Source organism: Hemicordylus capensis, chromosome 9 (genome assembly GCF_027244095.1).
Source record: "Hemicordylus capensis ecotype Gifberg chromosome 9, rHemCap1.1.pri, whole genome shotgun sequence".
NCBI classification, from domain to species: domain Eukaryota; kingdom Metazoa; phylum Chordata; class Lepidosauria; order Squamata; family Cordylidae; genus Hemicordylus; species Hemicordylus capensis.
In genome coordinates this window covers 4,090,528-4,103,750 of record NC_069665.1, presented here as the reverse complement: position 1 = coordinate 4,103,750, position 13,223 = coordinate 4,090,528, and the positions used below count along the sequence as shown (strand labels likewise).

The following is a 13,223-nucleotide window of genomic DNA, read 5'->3' as shown; positions in this document are numbered from 1 at the left end:
TGGGCGAACTGAGCTTTCCTTCACTCCCTCTCAGCTCCTCGTAGTGGTCCCTGCTCTGCTCTGCCACCTTCTGCCATGACATCATCTTCCATCATCACATTCCGCTTCCGACATTCTTCTGGCCCCCACCCCACCAGCTGCAGGTTGCCATACGGACCGCGATAAACAATTCCGCATCATCGCGCTTCAGTTGCCCATTCCCTAACCGACTCTCCAGCAGTTAAGGAGTGCAGATGAGTGTCCGCTCTCACCGGAGAGATCATCTTGTTGTCTTCTTTTTGTTATCCAGTTAACTTCTTTGGACGTTGACTGTCATCATAGCAAGTAGGAAATGGTGCCATCCAGGAGGAGTCAGTGGCAAATCATTTGGGTAGATTGTGCCCGGGATCCCCTCTCGGGTCACAGTTTCCTTGCTTTCCTCTCTCTTACTTTCTACCACACCTTCCCTTTCCAGTTTGTTCTACCTTCTGTCCAAAGAGGTTATTCCTTTTCCTAGTATTTTCATTTAGTTCATTCACGGACCCTTACAAAGTGGCACAGGAAAGAGACAGTTCCCTGCCCCGAGGAAATTACAAGCCAAATGTTGCCAGTGGGGGTGACTGTTCCTAACAGGAGGGAAGGGGGAGGCAAAGGTCACTGAGAGGGAAGGTGCAGAAAGGCCTATTTGAAGTACTTTGTTTCAGTTCAGAAAGAGGAGTTGTGTACCCTTTAACTCTAACAGGCAGGGACTTTCTCTGGGTTGGGAGCTGGCCTCAGAAATTTGGAGGAGAGAGTAACTGGCACCCCCTGGGGAGTGTTCTGCAAAAGGACACACATTCTGTAGGATTTCTACAATCAAGGCTAAATGCAGCTGGTAGTTTTTCTGCAATAATGTGGATGGAATTGATTCACGGTCATTTTTGAATGGGTTCTGTTTCTTGTTAAGTCCTAATGGAGGGGAATTGAATGGGTGTGTGTTTTAACTGGTGCCCAGGACTGTGCTGAGTATGAAAATGAATCTGCTCCTGGTTGGGAGAGGCTTTCCAGAGGCAGAATGCGTGCAGAGGGTTTCTCCACTTATTCTGGTTTAATTTCCTCTCTGTTTCACCTGGAATGGCCTCTCAGCATCTTTATGCATTGCAAACAGACCTCAGGTTGGGAAAGAGCCCTGCCCCAGACCTTGGACAGCACTGTGGGGTGTTGCTGAACATCCTGAGCTAGGGACCATGGAAGATGCACACACATCCTCCGCCTTGTCTGGCCACAGGCAGGGGTCTTTTCTCTTAATGCGGAGAGAAGGCAAGTCTGGATGGGAAAGCAATTCTCAGGGGATGGGAAGCAACAGGGTTCTGGGGGAGAGGAGAATAGGGGTGTGCAATTCAATTTGCATGTGAAGTGATACATGCCAAATCGGGGCTACCTACCTCCTAACTCACAAAAGAAATGGGCAAGTGCGCGATTAAGCCCCCCAGCCCCCCGGGTTCTATGGGTTGTGGGTTTTTAAAAAAAAGATTAATTGCCTCCCGCCCCCATTTCTTTTGTAGGTTGGATGGTAGGTAGGACCCATCATGACCTACCTCTCAACCCACATTGGTGTCCCTAGGACCTCCCCATGGGGAACAGTGGGTTGATTCAATTTCCCCTTGTTCCCTATGGGAGAATCAAGATTTTTCTGAGTGACTTTCCCATCTGATTCACTGAAACTGCCAGCAGTGCCCGGGCGGGGGTTAAATGAATGGCTGGCTGGTTAAAAGAAAATTTGCGATTTGATCAGAGGTAGAACCGAATAGTAAACCTTGATTTGTGCACACCTCTAGAAGACAACCCCAGGAAGTCCCTGTCTTGTCTGGCCAAAGGCAGGGGGTCTAAGAACAAGGGCTGGGTGGTTGGAGGGCAGCCCCCCCGCTCTGAGGAGGGCGAGGCATCAAAGACCTCCAAGGTCAATCTACGAGATGCAGCAGCAGCAACAACTGTGAAAGGCCTTCAGGACAGAGAGGTTAGGGGTGGGAGGAGTGTGCCAGTTCTCCGCTTCACGGTTCTTGGGCTTCCTCACCTGAAAACTGTCCCAGTACTCAGAGCACCCCAGCAGAGAAGCGGGTGGCACATCAGACGGTGCCTCCTTGAAAGGGACTGAAGCCATAGGTTCAGCCGGAGGCCTGGGGCCAGGTGCTTTTTTGCTGAGTTTCGGACCCATCCGTCTGCCTCCCTTGCAAGGCTGTTGTATGGATTACTGAAATCGGGCACCCCCTTCCTTCTTCTTGCAGGTGAGTCCACTCAGAAGCTGCCATCTGCTGGCTCAGCCTCTACGACCACAAGCTTTGCAGTGGGAGGAGGAGGAGGTTTGCCAAGCAGCTGCTGCAACATACCAACAGCGAGCATCAGCTCCATCTCCCTGTTGTCCACCGTCTCTGACCCCACCATTCCGTCTAACCAAGGGAGGGACAGTAGAGACAGCCGTCCAGCAGGGAAGCCCCAGCAGGAGCACCAGATGCCTGGCATGGTGGGGGGCATTCCCCTACCATCTCCCTGGTCCCTTCTTGGGGCTGCTGTTCTCCAGCCTGCCCATTGGGGGTTTCTGGTGGTGGTAGGGCTTTTCTTTCTCCCCCTCCCATCCGACTCCTTGGACTGGTGATGATGCAGGCCTGTGAAAGAGCAGAGGGTCGGAGCCGGAAAGGACGTGATCCCAGAGACCTCAGCACTGGGATGGATCTTGGGTTGGCCAATGGGCTGGGCAGAAGATTGGCCACCAGGATGGCTGATGGCCTTGCCAGTGAACTGGGTAGTGCCTTCCCTGTTGGTCTGTTTGGGAGGGCTCCCCATGGCCTCGGTGGTGGATTGGGCACGTTCCCTCATGGTGGCCTCCAAGGTCTGCACCATGGACTCAGCTGGCCCATCTCCCTCTGCAGATCTGATTACTTGGTTTTTGAAATGTGCCATCCACTTTCCCCTCAAAGGGGCTGACAAAGCAGCTAAAACCACCAGTACTAAGATTCTGGTCAGTATCTAGTAGATACAGGCTCTGGCTGTGAAGAATTCAGAAGTGCCTTCGAGAAAGAAAATGGAAGCAGACCCTCGGGGGAAGCAGGAGCTTCTGTCTGGCCCTGTCATTGTACCCCTCTTTGCTAATTGATCCTGACTTGATTATTTCTCCTAGAGGGGCTTATTTTCCCAAGGTGCCCAGAAGAAGCAGAATGATGGCATCTGAAAGTCGGAAAGGATTCTGGAGTTCTTTGGCTTCAGCCTCATACTCAGTCCAGGAATCCCCTGCAGCATCCCTGAGGACACAGAGTTGCTGAAGAAGAGATCATGCAAAAAGAAAGGAGACCACAGATGAAGGAGGACAGTCAGCAGCCACGAAAGCAGACGTCTGGCTGCTTCTGCCCGTTTTGAGGGAGAGAGCTTTCCGAATTCTCCACAGTCAGAGCCTGGCTTGCAGAGGGCTACTCTTGAGTTGTTGGGTGTAACGAGTAGCCGGGTCTGTTTTCACTTTCAGGGGCAGGTGCTGTTCTTCCCCAAACAGGAAGGGCTGTGGGAGTAGGCTCTGAAATATGTTGGGGACGAGAATGGGATTTGTCAAAATGGCACAGGGAAGAGGCTCTGAAAATTGCAAAGCTTTCTTGTCCTCCCTCCCTTCCAGGCCAGTCTTTAAAACACACTGCAGTCCCCAAATGTCAGCATTTTGTCCCAGAGGTCTCTGCCAACACAGCACCATCTGGACCATCACCCATAGTCAGCAGGGAGTGATGCTCTTCTGTTATTACTATCAATATTTATATAGTGCTTTTCAACACAAGTTTCCAAAGTGGTTTACATAGAAAGATAAATAAAGGATTCCCTGTCCTCAAGGGGCTCACAGTCTAAAAAGAAACATACGGGAGACACCAAGAACAGCCACTGGAGGGATGCTGTGCTGACGTGATGTGCAGCAACTCGGATCCAGTGTGCGCTGCGCCGAGGCTGCTGCGGACCCAGAAGGCAGCCCCGAGGCTGCCGAGAACAGGCAGTCACAAGCAGCACTGCCACCATTCCTCTGACTTGCAGCAGTGGAGATGGGGCAGCTGAAGGAGCCCAGTGGCATGCAGAAGGCCCCCGGCCCCCTGCCTGGCAGCATCTTCTGGAAGGGCAGGGAAGGAAGCCGCTGGTGGGGAAGCAAGAGGGCATTGTCCTCACTCCTCCGCTAGAGGCGGTTGGGGAAAGAGCCGTTTCAGGCAGCCTGCTAATGACAAGCACAGCAACCTGTTGCTGACCTGGAGGAGAGATCGGCCGCTTCCAACTTCATCAGCTTGTTTATCGGGACAAATAACCCCCAAATGTCCAAGACACCCGAAGCCCGTCGCAAGGCCTCCTTCAAGGAAGGCCAGAATCCGATGCACGCTGCAGGCCGCTGGGACTCGCTCAGCGCTTGGAGAAGCGGGGCGGGGGGGTGGCAGCCGAGGCAGCAGAAGAGGGATTGGGAGGTGTGAGGCTCCACAGGGAACAGCCGGGCGAGGCGGAGGCCTTGAAGGAGAGGGGTGGAGAGCAGCTGCTGCCTTGCTCCAGCTGTGCCCATCCAGCCAGTCTAAAGAAGAGGAAGCAGGGAGGCTGCACACACTTATTTATAGACTGCTTTTCAGTGAAAAGGGTCTCAGAGCAGTTTATATAGAAAAAGAATAAGGAAGCGATGGTCCCCTGTCCCCCAGAAGGTCTCGCAGTCTAAAAAGGAACCCAAGGGAGACTCCAGCAACAGCCCCTGGAAGGCTGCTGTGCTGGGGTTGGACAGGGACAGTTGCTCTCCCCCTGCTAAATACAAGAGAACCACCACTTTGAAAGGTGCCTCTTTGCCAGTGAGCTGAGGTTAACACACCGGCCGCCCTCTATGCAGACAGGACATTGCACTGTTAATTACTGGCCTGGGATTGGCAGAAACACAGTACAAAGGATGAATGGTTGTGTTGGATTCACTTTGTCAGATCAAAGGCCCTTAATGAGTCTCCTTAACCCATACCCAAAGAGTGAGCCAAAATTAACCTGGGGAAGACAAGACATGCAGTGCTGGTTTCTGACTCCCACAGCCCCATGCTGCTTGTATGTCTCAGCTTTAAGGGAGCTAAGTGTCTCTTGGTGTCTGGGTGAGCAGCTCTGGGAACCAGGACCCCCAGAGGTGTCAGATTGGGTTGGACCCAGATTCTCGTCCTCTTCAATGCCTGCTCACGGATTCAGGGAGCACATCAGGGGAGGAGAGGTGTCCGAGAGAGGATCAGAGTGCTCAGCTCCAGGCTCTTTAACAAGGCATTTCTGTACAGTAACAGAGGGATGGATCCTGAGACAGGCAGTCGGGGAGGCAGGAGGCAGAAAACAGGTCAGCTGCAGCTGGGACCCCTTGGATCAACACACTCCCTTGGAGCTTCCCAAGGTCCTCCAAACCAGCCTTGCCTTGCCTCATCTCACAAGTTAGGGTGGAGAGCTGGTCTTGTGGCAGCAAGCATGACTTGTCCCCTTAGCTAAGCAGGGACCATCCTGATTTGCATTTGGATGGGAGGACTGCATGTGTGAGCACTGTAAGGTATTCTCCTCGGGATGGGCTGCTCTGGGAAGAGCACCTGCATGCAGACAGTTCCAAGTTCCCTTCCTGGCATCCAGATCGGGCTGAGAAGGCTCCTGCCTGTAGCCTTGGAGAAGCCACTGCCAGTCGGTGTAGGCAACAATGATGAGCTAGAGAGACTCATGGTTGGCTTGGTAGAAGGCAGCCTCCTAGGTTCCCCTATGACCAGGACAGATCAAAGACCAGCTATTGTGTGCTCAGCTGCTTCCAAACTATCAAGGGTAGAAATCCTGTCTGGTGCAGTCTGCAGTTTCTGCTCACTCTGCAAATTATTGGAAAGGTCATCCTCATTATGTTGTATCTGTTGTGGAAGAGCAATCTTCCATTGCATATCAGTGTGAGATGCATCATATTCTCGCCTACAGATGATGTATAAATGGTGGCAGGAACTTCTGAACAAAACTAAGAAGTTGAAAAACAGGGGAAAGGAAGTGAAAATACAGAGAAAGCTGAATAGGAAAATGAAAAAAAAATTGGGTAGTTAAGATGAACAGAGGAAGTTCATAGCCCTTTGACACCGTAAGCAGCTGCTCCCGACACAAATCTCCATCCTTGGCATATGTGCACCCTCCAGAAGTGGGACAGCAGTCTCTTCTAGGAACATAGGAACATAGGAAACTGCCATATATTGAGTCAGACCATTGGTCTACCTAGCTCAGTACTGTCTTCACAGACTGGCAGTGGCTTCTCCAAGGTTGCAGGCAGGAATCTCTCTCAGCCCTCTCTTGGAGATGCTGTCAGGGAGGGAACTTGGAAGCTTTTGCGCTTCCCAGAGCGGCTTCATCCCCTGAGGGGAATATCTTGCAGTGCTCACACTTCTAGTCTCCCATTCATATGTAACCAGGGCAGACCCTGCTTAGCTATGGGGACAAGTCATGCTTGCTCCCACAAGACCAGCTCTCCTCTCCATCCTCTCCTCTCCTCTCCTCTTCTACGCCAGGGTTGCCAACCTTGGGTCCCCAGATATTGTTGGACTACAACCATGTGGGTCCTCAGCACAGGATGTCTCATGGCCAGTCCCATTTCCCCTACCACATAATGACCGGCTCCTTTCTTCTCCCACCCACCCCCACCAGTTGTGGGTCCTCTCTCCTCCCTCCATCTTCATCCTTGCCCCAGCATGGCTCCAGCTGAAGAGAGACACCTTTCAAAGCGGTGATTCTCTTATATTTAGCAGGGGGAGAGCAACTGGCCCTCTCCAACCAGCGGCTTCCTTCCCTGCCCTTCCGGGAGATGCTGCCAGGCAAGGGGCCGGGGGCCTTCTGCATGCCACTGGGCTCCTTCAGCCCCGCCCCCCATCTCCACTGCTGCTCATGGGAGGAAGGGCAGCAGTGCTGCTTGTGACTGCCTGTTCTTGATAACCTCAGGGCTGCCTTATGAGTCCGCTGCGGCCTCGGCGCAGTGCGCACTGGCTCCGGGTTGCTGTGCGTCATGTCAGCTGCCAGCAATACTCAGAGGCACTAGGAAGCACATTCAGTTCATTGCAGCCACGGTTCTCTACAGGGCACCGGGAACGATTCCTTGGATCTCCAGGAGGCAGGGCCTTTCCCAAAGCCAGAGAGGCCCAGGGCAGAGTGGGCATTGGAGGTGGAATGTTGCATTTGTGCCATTGCCTCAGAGCACTAGTAAGCTAGCATGAAAACTGCACAAGCAGAGCTGTTGTCTTATAGATAACTAGCTGAACCCATGCAGAGCATCTGAGTGCTAGGACTTTGTTGCTCCCCTTGCCCCCCGCCACAGCCCCTGCTTTATTGCTCAGTGTCAGCCAGCCACTCTCAGCTGCCCCCTCCCCACTGCTCGCTCGCTCACTAGCCTCCTACCCGCTCCGATTCCCTATCTGCATATGGAATCCCCACTGCCCAATCACCACAGTGCTTCTGCTCTGTTACCTCCAGTTAGTAAAGGATGGTGTGGGCGGGGCTTGCCACGTACTACCTTAGTGTATTATATATATATACAGACTAGCTTAACCTGCGCAGAGCATTTGCACGCTAGTATCTGATTGCTCCCCTCACCCCCGCCACAGCCCCCCCCACCTCAGCGATCTCCCCACTCTCACCTGAGCCACACTCCTGCTTCTTCTCCTCCATCCCTTTACTCCATCCACCTCACCCCTCTTGGTCACGGCTGCAGTGTTGCTGGCACCTGCTGGCCAAGCTGCAGACTCCTATCCCCAGAGACCTCCCCGCCCGAGCCCCACTCCTGCTCCTCCCCACAGGAGCAGCAGCAGTGGTTGACTGGGCCGTTCCTCACTGCCACCACCACCGCCATGGCCGCTCGTTCCCCTCAGGTTGCTGACAGGCCCGGGCCCGTCCCTCGCCGGCCTGCTTACCTCTGACAATGGCCTCAGTAGTCCCAAACAGCAGCAGTGGTTGACTGGGTCCTTCCTTGCTGCCAGTGCTGCCATGGCCGCTCATTCCCCTCAGGCTGTTGACAGGCTCGGGCCCGTCCCTCACCCTTCCTTCTGTCTCTCTTCTGCTCCCTTCTTTCTCTCTCTTTCTCTCTCCACCACTCACTCTTCCTCACTCTTTCTTCATGTTTTTCCTCTCTCCCTCCCTCGCTCCCTCCCTCCCTGAGTTAACAGATCTTGTTCATCTTGTTTCCTCATCTAATTCACACAATGGCAGCCTCCTTCTCCTGAAGGGGCTCTTACCTCCTTCACAACCCCTCTCTTCGCAGACCCCTGCCTGCTATCCTTCTCTCTCTCTCTCTCTATCCTTGCATACCTGCCGCTAATCCCGTGTGTGGCAGTTCTCGCAAGAGTTCACAAGCAGAAGAACCTGATTGGGCAGTGGGGATTCCATATGCAGATAAGGAGAAGGAGCCTGTGATGGTTAAGGTCAGTTGGAATGCAACTGTTACGGATCAGAAGATGGTATCTGCATATGGAATCCCCACTGCCCAATCGGGTTCTTCTGCTTGCGAACTCTCGCGGGAGCTGCCACGCACGGGATTAGCGATGGGTACACCTAGAAGAAATAAATATATAGATGGCTACACTGTTGCGCAGCTCTGCTTTTGCCATTTTTGCCCTTGCACAATTCTGCAAATATTATGTTCCACCACATGCATAATAGGGCTCAGTGTGAGTCAGCCACCTGCATCCTCTGTCGATGATGTTATAACCACAAATACTAAAATATCTTGTGATCCTGAGGTTATATTTTAACTGCCTTGAATCGAAAGGATCATTCTGAGCCTCACTTTGGATGGAGTCCCCTGCATGTGCTGGGCGAAGGGCAAACACCACAACCACGCAGGGCCCTGCCAGGGGGGGTTATAGAGTTAAGAACCCCGGCAGGTCCAATTCCCACCAGTCTCCTCTTTCAAAGGGCAGGACAGGTTCCAGGCCGTGTGTCTTTGCACCTTGGTTTTTCCAAGGCGCATGTCTGGTTTCACTTCTGCTATGGATGCCTGTATGTGGCAGTAATGTGCTTGGGAGAGCCTGGCCTCCTTTCCCAAGAAAGAGGAAGTGAGATCTTCTCTCCTTGGAATGGCATTTGAGAGTTTTCTCTGAATCTTGGTGCCAGTGTGGGTGGAAGAAGACCGATGGAATATTCCCTGGAGTTTCATGTGGGGAGGGGGAGCAGATTGTGGAGTATATTAATCAGGCACCTTCATCACCAAAACCACCATCTCATGCTTAGAGACATCAGCAGGAGAGAAGAGCAGCCACCCTTTCGGAAGACACCATGACCAGCCTGAAGACAGCTCTCCTGGTCGCCCTGGTCCTGGCTGTTGCTTGCCAACACGTAACAGGTGAGTGCATGGCTCTTATTTGGCCCTGTATGGGGAGAACAAACAGGTACCCAGGTCCAATCTCCAGCTCAAGCTCTTCAGGTAGCAGGATTGGGAAGAGGACCTGCTGCCAGTCAGAGCCCAGCTCTTGCTGCCTTGGAGAGCTGCAGCCGGCCAGAGTCCAGTCTTAGCTAAGATTGAAGATCAAAGATGCAGGTAATGTTGCCAATGGATCAGGGGGAAAGAGAGAGAGAGAGAGGCCCAGTGAGCTTTCTGGGCTGAGTGGGGATTTAAACTCAGGTCTCCTGGGTCCCCACCCAACACTCAAAATCACTATACCACCCTGAACTCAAAGCTGTGCAGGCATCAGCAGGTGGAGATTTCCAAAGCAGGATGATAAGCATGCTCACCCACGAATGCCAAACCACAGTAAAAAGCACAGCTACAGAGGGCAGCTGAAATGCTGGCAATCTGAGATGCAACCGAAGCAGCATTCTGCCTGCATTGATCTCAGGGCAACCTGGCCCCATTCCCCGGCAAGGAGCTGGCCAGCAAGCTCCATGGAGAAGTCAGAGGGCCAAGTGCTGAGCGGCAGGGGAGCTGACCAAGAGACGGCTCCTGCGAGGGCAGAGCTGGGCAAACCTGGCCCTCCAGCTGTGGTTGAACTACAGCTCCCATCACCCGCAGCCACGGGGGATGATGGGAGTTGTAATTCAGCAACAGCTGGAGGGCCAAGATTGCCCACCCCTGAGCATGGGGCTGGTCCATGGGTCTGTTGATGCAGACAGCCTGGCTGTGCTCTCCTTCCTGATGGACTAGAGAGGTCCTGATCCTGACTGGTCCTGATTCCTCCTCCTGGAAAGGGATGCCCTGTGCTCGCAGGCAAGCATTGTGGCGTTGGGTCTAGTTTTGATTCAGCTTGCTGGCAGCTCTATTCTTGAGGTCCAGGTGATCATGGCGGCAGCTCAGAACTGGGTGGGGTGGGGCGGGGTGGGGTGGGGTGGGGTGGGGGTTTCAGCTGGGCATGTTGGGTCCTCTGGCTTTACAGGATCTCTGGGTAGGGGACCATCCTGGGGTGTGGTCTCAGGGTGCCAGGTCCCATCCCCCCCCCCAAGAACCATGATTTTGGTTCATGCCATAATAAGGTCCTCGTCTGATTCCGGCTCTGGGAGATGGTAGGTCTGACTGAGTGCGGACTGGTCCCACCCAGTGAGTTCTGACTGTAGAAAAGGCACCCAAGAAGCGACCAGTGGGCTGCTTTGCAAGCTCCCATCAGGCACAGCCCAACTGAACCTCCACCAGGAGCTTCATGTAGCACACTTGCTTGGGAGGATGCACCCTTGGAGCTTCCTTCTGGGCAGCCATGTCTGAGACCAGGTGCTATGTTAAATAAATAAAACAAATATGTCTCCATGCCAATCAATACAAACGCTTTGCCAGAACAACACCCCTCATGTTCTCTCCTCTCTTTCCCTGCCCTAGCATTCTGTGCTCCCAAGACTGTTGAGTGTTGTGAGCAATTTAGGAAATCACCGCTTCGCTTGAGAGATCTGAAGTGTTTCTACTGGACTTCCAACGAGTGCCATCTCAATGCTGTCGTGTAAGTACAGAATACGCCTTCCTCTCCACTCTAATCCCTCTAACATTCAGCTATGGGCATACCCACCATGCATCCTTAACTGGAGATGTTGCTCTCGTTTCAATAATCCCATTTTGTGAAGCCTCCCAAGTAAATGCTGATCTGTGCACTGGGCATTGATTGGACCAGGGTAATGAGACTTGTGCTATCAAGCCAGAGGTTGCTGGTTTGAGTCCCCACTGGTACCTGTACTGGGCAGCAGCGATATAGGAAGATGCTGAAAGGCGGCATCATCTCATACTGCGCAGGAGGAGGCAATGGTCAACCCCTCCTGTATTCTACCAAAGACAACCACAGGGCTCTGTGGGTGCCACGAGTTGACACCGACTCAGTGGCACACTTTACCTTTAATGAGACTTAGAGATGGCTCCTCCATGAGGCCAGGTGAGGCGATGGCCTCAAGTGGTGAATGCAGACACACACTGCAGGCCACCAGCCCAGCCTCTTTGAGCAGCTGTTGAATACAGTTCCAGCTCTCCAGCAGAGGCTATAGACAGTCACTTAGATGATGCAACCAGCTGCCCCCTTGCCCAAGGAACTTGGCCCTCCCATTCAAAGCATGCCCACATGTCCCCAGAGGGCATGCAGCATGGTCCCCAGCAGCCAATAAGCTTGCAGCTGCAGCCCACCTCCCCACTGGTACCTTTCTCCTGTTGGGCTCACTGTTCGTATCATAAATGGTCTGGAGGAAGAAGCAGTTATGGCAATGGAGAGCGGGAAGGTAAACCATCAAAGTATTGAGTATTGAGCTCCCGGCCTCACCCACATGTCTCTCTTTCTCTCTTTTTATTTATCATTTTTTATATCCCATTCTTCCTCCAAGGAGCCCAGAGCGGTGTACTACATACTTAAGTTTCTCCTCACAACAACCCTGTGAAGTAGGTTAGGCTGAGAGAGAAGTGACTGGCCCAGAGTCACCCAGCAAGTCTCATGGCTGAATGGGGATTTGAACTCGGGTCTCTAGTCCAACACGCTAACCACTACACCATGCTGGCTCTTTGGCTTTAGGCGTGGTCCTCCCACCAGCTCCTATTTTATACATCACTGGGGCAGAACAGCATTTAAATAAGCAGGTGTACCGCCACCACTTTGGCCATAGTTTGGCCTGAAAGAGGGAACAGGAGTGCAAAGAAAAAGGAAGGCAGATATGTCTCCAAAAGATGTGCATTTCAGATACAATTTCCAAAGCCAAGCGATCTTGTCTTCTTTCTGCAGGTTGGTTACAAAAGATGGTCAAAGGTCCTGTGCTGATCCTGAGAAGCGCTGGGTGAAGCGGGCCATGGCAACATTGCCAGAAGAAAGAGAAGAAAGTTGAAGCATCGGAGAGCAACCTCTGGCTGGCCCGAAGGAAGGCACCGAAGAGCTCCTCTGGTTTCCAGCTCTTCACACCCGCTTCTACGAATTGTATCAGCTTTTCACTGCTAAAAGGCAAACATTTCCTCTGCAGCTAGAGCCTTGAAAACCGTTTCACTGCCATAGCTTCCTACTCCCCTTTCCAAAATCCCTGGGAATTGTAGTTTTCTGACCTGCTAGAATCATCTTGCCCCTTAGACAACTACGGTTTCCAGAATCCCTTTGTTGGGAACCATGGTTCTTAAGGAGGGTTGAATGTGGTTTAAAATCAGTAGTGTAGACTTAGCTATGGGGGTCCGAGAAAACGATGTTTGGGTGAGTCTTTGAATGCCCAGCAAGCACTGTGACTTTTCAGAATGTTAGCATTTCATAAAACGCACAAGCAACAGACCAAGTGCCCAGGATAACTGACAAGTGGCATCTGAGTATTTCCCGCTGCCATGTATTCAGAATGCTGCTGCCTTCAATGGGGCACCTGTCTGCCTTTCCCAGCTCGCACTGCTTCCCTGCTTCATCAGCATCATTCCTGGCTGTTCTTGGCCTAGAAAGAGATGCCCAAAGAGAAGGCTCCCAAAGAGGCGAGAACTTGTGTGGTGTGCCTCTTCCTCTGGCGCTTGGGCTGAAGCAAGCCCTTTCCCACTGAGGGGCAGATGCTTTGGGAGCTCCCAGCCAACCTCAGCCAAGATGTTTTGTGGCCAGGCCTACGGAGCGAGCTGACTGGCATTGTGACGGCTGCTGCATTTCTTGATGTATTTCTAAATGTGTCGTTTTCATCCTTGTTAGATGGGATTTCTAAACCTTGTTTCAGGAAGAATGTAGGAATTTAACTGTAAAGAATACAAATAAAATGAACAACTGTGATGTGTCTTCTGCAATTCACTCCTTGCATATGCAAAATTCCTGCCAGTTACGCTTGTAGAACTCTGCAGCACA

General features: G+C 52.5%; 1 protein-coding gene across 2 annotated transcripts; it reads left to right on the top strand.

Annotated features, from left to right (window-relative positions):
* The first annotated feature begins 205 nt into the window (after positions 1-205).
* Positions 206-13,122, top strand: CCL22 (C-C motif chemokine ligand 22). Of its 2 annotated transcripts, XM_053271428.1 has the most exons (4): positions 206-324; positions 9,208-9,319; positions 10,781-10,898; positions 12,153-13,122. In XM_053271428.1, exons 2-4 carry the CDS (start codon positions 9,253-9,255, stop codon positions 12,250-12,252), a joined length of 285 nt encoding a protein of 94 aa, XP_053127403.1. In that variant the 5' UTR covers positions 206-324; positions 9,208-9,252; the 3' UTR covers positions 12,253-13,122. The 2 variants fall into 2 exon arrangements, with proteins under 2 accessions (XP_053127403.1, XP_053127402.1); XM_053271427.1 differs by lacking the exon at positions 206-324 and having other exon boundaries at positions 9,073-9,319.
* The last annotated feature ends 101 nt before the right edge of the window (positions 13,123-13,223 follow it).

Excerpts from the sequence above, each read along its gene's own strand:
- CCL22 (XM_053271428.1), top strand. The coding sequence starts at position 9,253 with ATGACCAGCCTGAAGACAGCTCTCCTGGTCGCCCTGGTCCTGGCTGTT. Across the intron at positions 9,320-10,780 it reads TGCTTGCCAACACGTAACAG|CATTCTGTGCTCCCAAGACT; the intron begins GTGAGTGCATGG and ends TCCCTGCCCTAG. Across the intron at positions 10,899-12,152 it reads TGCCATCTCAATGCTGTCGT|GTTGGTTACAAAAGATGGTC; the intron begins GTAAGTACAGAA and ends TTCTTTCTGCAG.